At 36.1% G+C, this 10376-nt stretch overlaps 1 protein-coding gene across 1 annotated transcript in view; it reads right to left on the minus strand.

The window, feature by feature from the left end:
• Positions 1 to 5026, minus strand: part of LOC107571162 (uncharacterized) — a 22634-nt gene extending 17608 nt beyond the window's left edge. Inside the window, exons 1-7 of the mRNA XM_016257448.1 lie at positions 5006 to 5026; positions 2613 to 2672; positions 2486 to 2536; positions 2349 to 2405; positions 2229 to 2276; positions 2055 to 2132; positions 1925 to 1975 (exon numbers count right to left, since the gene is read on the minus strand). Coding sequence (XP_016112934.1) covers positions 1925 to 1975; positions 2055 to 2132; positions 2229 to 2255 — 156 coding nt within the window. The 5' untranslated portion in view covers positions 2256 to 2276; positions 2349 to 2405; positions 2486 to 2536; positions 2613 to 2672; positions 5006 to 5026. The remainder of the gene's footprint in view (positions 1 to 1924; positions 1976 to 2054; positions 2133 to 2228; positions 2277 to 2348; positions 2406 to 2485; positions 2537 to 2612; positions 2673 to 5005) is intronic.
• Positions 5027 to 10376: the final 5350 nt, after the last annotated feature.

A 10376-nucleotide genomic window follows, 5' to 3' on the forward strand; every position in this document is an offset into this window, starting at 1 on the left:
CAGACTTGGAGAGTCTTTGGCCAGGCTCAGGTGGAATTGTTTGCGACTCAGATGATATTGCACGGTCCCCTCTGGTTCTCTCTCTGACTCATTCAGCTCCACTGGGGCTGGATGCCATGGTACAGACGTGGCTGAGGCTTCGTCTGTACGCCTTTCCTCCGATTTTTCTGCTCCCGGGAGTTCTGGAGAGAGTGCGCCAGGACAGGGCCCGTCTGTTGTTAGTATCCCCGTTCCGGCCGGGCCGAGTTGGGTCTCAGGCCTGATTTCTCTCCTCGACGGCACTCAATGGGAGATTCCCGTCAGGAGAGATCTCCTCTCACAGGCGGAGGGCATGCCCCCGCCAGGAGCTGTGGGTGTGGCCTCTGAGGAGGCACAACTCATAACTTCCGGTCTCTCAACCGAGGTTGTTGAGACTATCCTCCATCCAGAGCTCCCTCAATGAGGAAACTGTATTTCTGCGGAGACCACCAGCCCGACCAAGCTAACTGCCCGTTTGGTACAGTTCTGGAGTTCCTGCAGGCCTGTTTATCCGCAGGGTTGACCCACTCCACCCTAGAGGGCTTTGTGGCGGCCATTGCGGCCTACCACGCCCCTCTCGGTGGCCATTCAGTGGGAAGACACCCTCTTCTTACACGTTTCCTCTGTGGTGCGCTGAGGCCGAGGCCTCCGGCCAGAGAAGCTTATGCTAAGTGGTGGATCAGGATGCTATTCCATAGCCTCGAGTCCTCTGATCTCCCCTCTCCTTTGGGGGTCAAGATTCACTCCTCCAGAAGTTGGTCTTCAGGATGGCGAGCCCTGCCTACTTTAGCCACTCCGGACTCTTTTGTTCTCTCGCCCTAGCTGTGCAGTCTTCCACACTAGGCAGAGATTTGGAAGTCCGGCAGCGTGGGCATTCTCGTTCCCCTAGCGTTCTCGACGCAGTTCGAGTTCCTGAAGAGGAACGTCTCAGGTTACGTATGTAACCCTGGTTCCTCGAGGGAACGAGACGCTGCGTCTCGGTGCCATACTTCCGGCGTCCCTGCCGGCACTTGCTTCATTCCTAGAAGCTGACGCTGGCTCCGCCGCACGTGCTTTTATAGCTTCCTGGTCATGACGTCATCCACCGTGACGTCCCGTTCAGCTATTGGACTGATTTCACATGTGATTCAGAGCATGGGTCGCAGAAGGCGTTCCCCTAGCGTTCTCGACGCAGCATATCGTTCCCTCTAGGAACCAGGGTTACATACGTAACCTGAGACGTTTATTGTGGACTACAACTAAAACATAAAAAAAAACATTACTTGAAATAAAATAAATGTTAAATCAAATACAATAGAATAAAAATAGTTCAGCAAGGCAACTTGTCTCATTTTCATTAAATTTAACATGAAGTATTACAATTATTTAAACTGAAATTTAAACGAATAAAAAAGATATAGCTTTATAGTATCATAACAATTTTTTTTTTATATTAATTAATATTTAATATGATATTAAAACAACTGATAAAACGCATTAACATTACTAACTTTAACTGAAATGAAAATGAAAATGGAGGATATAAAAATGAATTCAAAATATGAACAAACTATTATATAAAAAAACTATGAAAATGACAAAAACACAAAAAAAATTCGCTAAAACGTGAACTAAAATGAAAATGAAAATGGAAGATATAAAAATGAATTCAAAATATGAACAAACTATTATATTAAAAAACTAGGAAAATGACAAACACAAAAAAGATAATAAAACGTGAACTAAAATAAAAATGAAAGTGGACGATATAAAAATAAAAATGAATTCAAAATATTAGTATAAACTATAAAATAAAAGCAAAAACTAATAAAAATGACAAACACATGTACTGAAACTTTAAAATTAAAACAAAAATGGAAGAATAACTAAAAGAATCTTTCTCTCGGCTCTGAGTTTGATACTTTACCTTTGAATGTCTGCGATGAATGCGAGGCACTTTAAACTTCAGTGATTTCTTCTGCACAAATGGTGAAGAAACAAAGTTAAAATGCAATTAAAATCATCACAGCGATCATACGAGCTTTCTGACAGCTCACCGGTCGACAGTCTGTCATCTCCGGATGTTTCTCATAGCTGTCTGATGCTGTGAAGAGATCTGTCTCCAGATCAGACGCCTGAAAAAAAACATAAACGCCCTTAGAATGAGCAGAATTCAAGGATTTCTGAATCTCGCTTTTGTAGTACGTTTAATAATTAGTGCCATTTCTTACCTTTGAATCCCACGAAGGAGGACTCATAAAGCCATTAGAATATGAACTCTAGAAAAGACACGAGTCATATAAGCAATAATCTCACCAGAAGTGAGCAGAATGAGAATAAGGAGTCTGAACCTGAACGTTGTTGGGTGAATAACTCCGTCCAGCTTCAGTTTTCACTGATGTGTCTTCCTAAAAACAGATATATTCGAGGATATCAGTGAACGGACACAGAAATCAAACCCATACTCTCATGTAGACGTCTTCTCTACCTTCAACTCTTGAGCTTTGTAACCCTTCAGCTCATCAGACCCGTCATCATCCTAAAAGCACAGTGAATGTTAAACATACAGACACAAAGCGGAGGATTTGATGAAGATCCACACGACTCGGACAAACCTTCAGATCTGGAGGAGGAGTGAATCCACAAGCTCCCTTCAGCTCAGAGTCATCACTCTCCTGTAACACAGACGCCACACACATCTACTGTAAACACACTATACTAACATGTTTGCATGAGATGCACAGATGAACAGCAACGTTTGCCAAAATAAACACGAAACAGAATCCCTTAACACTCAAAGAGATTTGGTTTATTCATGATGCTGGGCATCTTCTTCACTTAAAACATGCATGAAAACGAAAAAAAAAAAACGAAAAAAAAAATTTGCATAAAAATAGTAGTAAAAACAAACATGCATCTACAACATCATCGAGCGCACAGTTCAGAATATTTGCAATGTTTTTGCACTTCTTTGCCGAAATGTTATGATATTTTTTGTTTGTTTATAGAGATTGCATTCATAGTTTGACAATATATTTTTAACTACTAAAAAACAAACAAAAACAAAATTTGTAAATATAAATAAAATTTAATTTAAACTATTAATACAATAAAAATATATCAATGATTGTACAATAACACTGCCACATTTGTACACTTAAAAATAAAAAAAGAGTATCCACTAAATAGTCAACAATAATATTCTGTTTTGAAAACCATTCTACCTTAAGATGTTCCTCCTTTGCTTCAGGATTAGCCTTGTCAAGCTATCAGCAAATAAGCAACAAGAAGAAACAATCAATCATATGCACAATTCATAATACTAACACAAAGTGTTCGAACGGAGAGAAAGTAAGCAGAAATGGCATCAGGACTCACCCTGGATAAACCGATAACAAACCCTCTGTGAGGAACAAACTTAACTCGCACTTTCTTTTTCGGTTTCTGCTAAAAATATTACAATAATACTAACAGTGAGTAAAATAATGCATTAATGAAAAATGAAAGCCAAAGCAGAAAGATCTCTACCTGTTCGTCAGCCTCCTCTGTGTTTCTCGCTTCATCGTCCAGATGTGTGTCGATGTCTGGCATCTACAGAAGAAGATGGTGTCTGTGTTACTTTGAAGACATCAGCATTGTGGGAAAAAAGCATTTTTATTCTGCATAGGTACAGTAAGGTCATCTCTCACGAGAGTGATTCAATTCAATTCAAAAACTACTTTGATTCATTGATTGAGTGTTTTGAAGGTGTGTAGTGGTCACACATCGAGGCCGTCTGCTGGACACAGACCTGCACTGACAATGACAATAAAAATTCACTTCTGCTGAATTGCTATTATAAAGTATTCATTTTTTGCTTGTTTTTAAAGTTTGCATATATGTGTGTGTGTGTGTGTGTGTGTGTGTGTGAGAGAGAGAGTGAGTGAGTGAGTGTGTGTGTTTTGAGTGTGTGTATGTGTATGTCTTTGTGAGTGAGTGAGTGAATGTGTGTATGTGTGTATTTGTGTGTGTGAGTGAATGTGTGTGTGTGCGTGCGTGCGTGTTCTCTATATTAAAACTTCATAAATTTGGTAAAACTTTAGAAACATGGACTTAGTTCACTACTCTATGCTGCTGTAAAGATGTACAGTTGTGAATAAAAGAGTCACTATATGATTTAATTGGTTATAATTTCTATACAACATATTAATCTCTTGCAGATTTATTTTATTATATTTATAATTAATTATTATTATTTTTTTAATTAAATTATTTTTATTAAACTATTTTATCTCCTCATTCATCTAATTTAAGCCCCCCTCATTTTATTCTATTCTATCTATCTACTGTAGAAAAAAATGTAATTGAATTGCACTGAATTACAGACTTTCTTTAATGTGAAAGCTCCCAGCGTCTGCTCTGATGGGTTTGGAAGGAATGCTTTGACTCTCACGCTGAGATCACATGAGCAGATAACAGTAGCTATTATCAGACATGCTCTCTGAATGCAGAAGTGAGAGTGTGTGAGTGTGTGTGTGTGTGTGTGACAGAGATCACTCTCCATCAGAGAAAAAAACAAAACTAGAAAACTGCTTCACCTGAGGACTGTCTTGGACTGAAGTGCAAAGATCCATCTTCTTCACTTAAAACATGCATGAAAACGGAAAAAAAAAACGAAAAAAAAAAATTTGCATAAAAATAGTAGTAAAAACAAACATGCATCTACAACATCATCGAGCGCACAGTTCAGAATATTTGCAATGTTTTTGCACTTCTTTGCCGAAATGTTATGATATTTTTTGTTTGTTTATAGAGATTGCATTCATAGTTTGACAATATATTTTTAACTACTAAAAAACAAACAAAAACAAAATTTGTAAATATAAATAAAATTTAATTTAAACTATTAATACAATAAAAATATATCAATGATTGTACAATAACACTGCCACATTTGTACACTTAAAAATAAAAAAAGAGTATCCACTAAATAGTCAACAATAATATTCTGTTTTGAAAACCATTCTACCTTAAGATGTTCCTCCTTTGCTTCAGGATTAGCCTTGTCAAGCAATCAGCAAATAAGCAACAAGAAGAAACAATCAATCATATGCACAATTCATAATACTAACACAAAGTGTTCGAACGGAGAGAAAGTAAGCAGAAATGGCATCAGGACTCACCCTGGATAAACCGATAACAAACCCTCTGTGAGGAACAAACTTAACTCGCACTTTCTTTTTCGGTTTCTGCTAAAAATATTACAATAATACTAACAGTGAGTAAAATAATGCATTAATGAAAAATGAAAGCCAAAGCAGAAAGATCTCTACCTGTTCGTCAGCCTCCTCTGTGTTTCTCGCTTCATCGTCCAGATGTGTGTCGATGTCTGGCATCTACAGAAGAAGATGGTGTCTGTGTTACTTTGAAGACATCAGCATTGTGGGAAAAAAGCATTTTTATTCTGCATAGGTACAGTAAGGTCATCTCTCACGAGAGTGATTCAATTCAATTCAAAAACTACTTTGATTCATTGATTGAGTGTTTTGAAGGTGTGTAGTGGTCACACATCGAGGCTGTCTGCTGGACACAGACCTGCACTGACAATGACAATAAAAATTCACTTCTGCTGAATTGCTATTATAAAGTATTCATTTTTTGCTTGTTTTTAAAGTTTGCATATATGTGTACGTGTGTGTGTGTGTGTGTGTGAGAGAGAGAGTGAGTGAGTGAGTGTGTGTGTTTTGAGTGTGTGTATGTGTATGTCTTTGTGAGTGAGTGAGTGAATGTGTGTGTGTGTGTATTTGTGTGTGTGAGTGAATGTGTGTGTGTGTGTGTGTGTGTGTGTGTGTGCATGCATGTTTGTGTGTGTGTGTGTGTGTGTGTGTGTGTGAGTGAATGTGTGTGTGTGCGTGCGTGCGTGCGTGTTCTCTATATTAAAACTTCATAAATTTGGTAAATTGGTAAAAACATGGACTTAGTTCACTACTCTATGCTGCTGTAAAGATGTACAGTTGTGAATAAAAGAGTCACTATATGATTTAATTGGTTATAATTTCTATACAACATATTAATCTCTTGCAGATTTATTTTATTATATTTATAATTAATTATTATTATTTTTTTAATTAAATTATTTTTATTAAACTATTTTATCTCCTCATTCATCTAATTTAAGCCCCCCTCATTTTATTCTATTCTATCTATCTACTGTAGAAAAAAATGTAATTGAATTGCACTGAATTACAGACTTTCTTTAATGTGAAAGCTCCCAGCGTCTGCTCTGATGGGTTTGGAAGGAATGCTTTGACTCTCACGCTGAGATCACATGAGCAGATAACAGTAGCTATTATCAGACATGCTCTCTGAATGCAGAAGTGAGAGTGTGTGAGTGTTGTGTGTGTGTGTGTGTGTGTGTGCATGCATGTTTGTGTGTGTGTGTGTGTGTGTGTGTGTGTGTGAGTGAATGTGTGTGTGTGCGTGCGTGCGTGCGTGTTCTCTATATTAAAACTTCATAAATTTGGTAAAACTTTAGAAACATGGACTTAGTTCACTACTCTATGCTGCTGTAAAGATGTACAGTTGTGAATAAAAGAGTCACTATATGATTTAATTGGTTATAATTTCTATACAACATATTAATCTCTTGCAGATTTATTTTATTATATTTATAATTAATTATTATTATTTTTTTAATTAAATTATTTTTATTAAACTATTTTATCTCCTCATTCATCTAATTTAAGCCCCCCTCATTTTATTCTATTCTATCTATCTACTGTAGAAAAAAATGTAATTGAATTGCACTGAATTACAGACTTTCTTTAATGTGAAAGCTCCCAGCGTCTGCTCTGATGGGTTTGGAAGGAATGCTTTGACTCTCACGCTGAGATCACATGAGCAGATAACAGTAGCTATTATCAGACATGCTCTCTGAATGCAGAAGTGAGAGTGTGTGAGTGTGTGTGTGTGTGTGTGACAGAGATCACTCTCCATCAGAGAAAAAAACAAAACTAGAAAACTGCTTCACCTGAGGACTGTCTTGGACTGAAGTGCAAAGATCCAAATCTCCTTCCAAAAAGGGATCTTTGGAGAAGGACTGTAAATAACACACACACACACACATACACACACACAGTTTCAAATAATGACACATTTAAGATTCAAATTCAAATAAGCTTGAAAAAAATCTAGTCGCTTTATTTTATGTTCTTTCCGTTCATCATGTTTCTATCTTTTCTGGTTTGTCTTTACTCTGCGTATGTTTATATGGCAAAAAATAGCTGCAAAAGGCCAGTGAAAATACCTTTGCCTCCATCAGAGGACCATTCATCGATTTCAGAGCAACTGCAGGCATATCCTGAAATAATCCGCAGAAAATCAGATACTATTATAGTTTTTATTCATTTTTTTTTTTAAATCTTGTCTTCATTTTAATTTTAAAGTGTTATCAATTTTGTTGCATGTTTTTGTCATTTTTATTCGTTAAAAGAACTAAAACTAAAATAAAAACATGTTTTAGTTATTGCAGTACTTCCAGTGTAACTTTGAAACTTTGCTTTTGCAGCTGTCTGAAATACAATATTTTGATGTTTTCTTTATAGTTATATTAGTTTTTGTATGTTATTTTATCTAACATTAATAAACAGTTCACATTAATTTTATTGCAATTAACAAAAAATGATGTTATGCTTTTAATTTTAGTAAAAAAAAAAAGATGAAAATAAGAGTTATGTAGATTAAAACTTCATTGAATTATCCTGTGTAATTTAATTCCTGAATGTTTTAAGAACGGGTCCCTGTTGGTTTATGGATTTAAAATCCATGCTTTCAGTCTAAAGCTCACATTATATTTCTCATAAACCTGCAAACACAGAATAAATTACCTTTGATGGTCGCCGTGGCACAGGAGGCTTGAATTTCTGCAGCTGCTTCTGCAAAAATAAATAAATACAAATACAAAAAGTAAAATATTAATAAACAATTATTATTATTATTATTAATAATAATAATAATCGAGAGCGGACACTCAAATCCCAGCACATGTCAACCACAAAGAGAACTATTGTGTGTTTGTACCGGTTTGCAGTCCACATCTTCTGCTGTCTTCTCTCCCAAAGCCACGAGATCCGCGTGTTTCGATGAGGACGTTAAATCATCCTAATGTGAGAATTCAAATGCTGCTCATCTCTAACATCAATAAACTGATTATTGAAGTACAGAGTCGCTCTAAACAAACCTTAAAGTCTGGAGTGACTTTAGCTGAAGCTTCAGCAGATTTCACCTGAAGATGTAAATTAACATCATCATCAATTAAACTATAATACGTTACAGTTGCCTTGACAATATAATGGCACATATTATAAATCATTATCCCATCAGCCAATAATTATACAATTCACCAGAACATAGTATTTTTTATTAACAATCGTATATCTGGAAGCATTACTAGAAGTGTTCAAAGAAAATATAAACTGCTTGCTATTATATTGATTTTAAAATTGTGTCCAAAATTGGAAAATGAGCCGCCTTTTGTCTTAGGGTTAAACAAAGAGTTCTGGGAAACATCAAAATATAATTGGACTATATGAAACTTATTATAAGTTAAATAATAAAATAAAATGGATATTTGCAGGATTAACTCTGTAATTAAATTAAATTAAATATTGCAATGTATATAATACATTATATATTGTTTCTATTATAATGTATACATTACAAATTTCTACATTATATATTTATAAATTATTATAAATTATTTAACTTATATTATGCACTTATTTCTTTTTAATACAATAATTTATAAATTATTTAAAAATCTAAATGTATTGTATATTATTTAATTTTAAAAGTATTAAAATGATTTTATTATTTGAAAAGTAAAAAAAAAACTATTATAACTATTAATTAAAAACTTTTAAATTTGTATTTATTATTATTATTATTATATTTTTAAAAATATAATTAAAATGCAAACTTTTATTGGCTGTAAAGGTAACGTTTTACCTTAGATCCTCTGCGGTGTGTAATAATCTTGGGTTTTGACTTCTTCTGTTGAGAGAGAAAAACACATCTGCAATGAAACACATGAATCTGAAATCACTGAAGAATCAGGATTCAGAAATAAAGAGCTTCATACGGGTTTATACTCGGCAGCTTCATTCTGTTCTTCTTCTTCTGGAGCGAAAAACTCATCTGTGCCATCAATGAGCTTTAACACGATACAGAACTCATTAGAGAAAGAAAGACACACCCGACACTGATCCTCTTTTATTATCTGAGGATGATATTCACCTTTGAGCCTCGATTCAGTGAGTTTGTGTTCGTCTCTGAGCTCTTCAATTCATCTCCAATTTTATCCTGAAATCACAGATATTGAGTTTTCTCTGTTATTACATTACACATACATCCCCAACACACTATAAAAGTAATTGCAACTTTGTATCGTACAGTTCAGACTTTTGTCTCCCAATATTAAGTTTATATCTCACTATCTCAGAATTTGAACTTTCTTTCTCACTGTTTATTTCTCGAAATTCTTAGTTTATTTCTCATTAACTCAGACTTTTTTTATTGCAAATCTGAGTTTATTTTTCACAATTCAGACTTTTCACTTGCAATTCTGAGAAAAAAAATCAGAAATGTGAGGAAAATGTATCATTTGTGAGATTTAAAGTTGCTATTTTCTTCCTTTCTTTCTTTCTTCCTTCCTTCCTTCCTTTCTTTTATTCTTTCTTCCTTCCTTCCATCATCTTCGCGATGGCGCGGACGCTGATGGCTGCCTCCGTGGCGTGCTCCGCAGTTGTTTTTATGTTTTTGTTAGTTTGTCCTGTCTTTAGTTATATCCCTGCAATCAGTTTCACCAGAGACGAATTGCTGGACATTAGGAAGTACACACCACCCGATATTTCACCGGTTTTTGATTATTCTGATGTTTTGCTGGACATTGTAGTTGGCGGAGCTGCTGTGCTGATCAAGCGCTTCAGGACGCGCAGACAGGGGAAGCGAGCCGGCGCGCTCGTGAAGCTCAGGCAGCGCGGATTCAGAACGCCGTTGCCTAGCATCCATCTGGTGAACCTCCGCTCTTTACCCAACAAAATGGACGAACTCCTTCTGCTCTCCCGGACAAATAAGTATTTTTCAAACTCTGCTGCTCTGTGTTTCATGGAAACCTGGCTCAAAGACGCTATTCCGGACAGCGCTTGAGTCTGCCGGGCTTTCAGCTGTTCAGAGCAGATCGCGACACAGAATCAACGGGGAAATCACGCGGCGGCGGGACATGCTTTTACATCAATGAGAGGTGGTGTACAGATGTAACTGTGTTAAAGAAGATGTGGTTCAGATCTAGAAGTGCTCTTCATTAATTGCAAGCCGTTCTATTCGCCGCGGGAGTTTTGCTC

The sequence above is a fragment of the Sinocyclocheilus grahami genome, unplaced genomic scaffold, assembly GCF_001515645.1.
Source record: "Sinocyclocheilus grahami isolate Dianchi unplaced genomic scaffold, SAMN03320097.WGS_v1.1 scaffold1555.1, whole genome shotgun sequence".
Classification (NCBI taxonomy): Eukaryota; Metazoa; Chordata; class Actinopteri; order Cypriniformes; family Cyprinidae; genus Sinocyclocheilus; species Sinocyclocheilus grahami.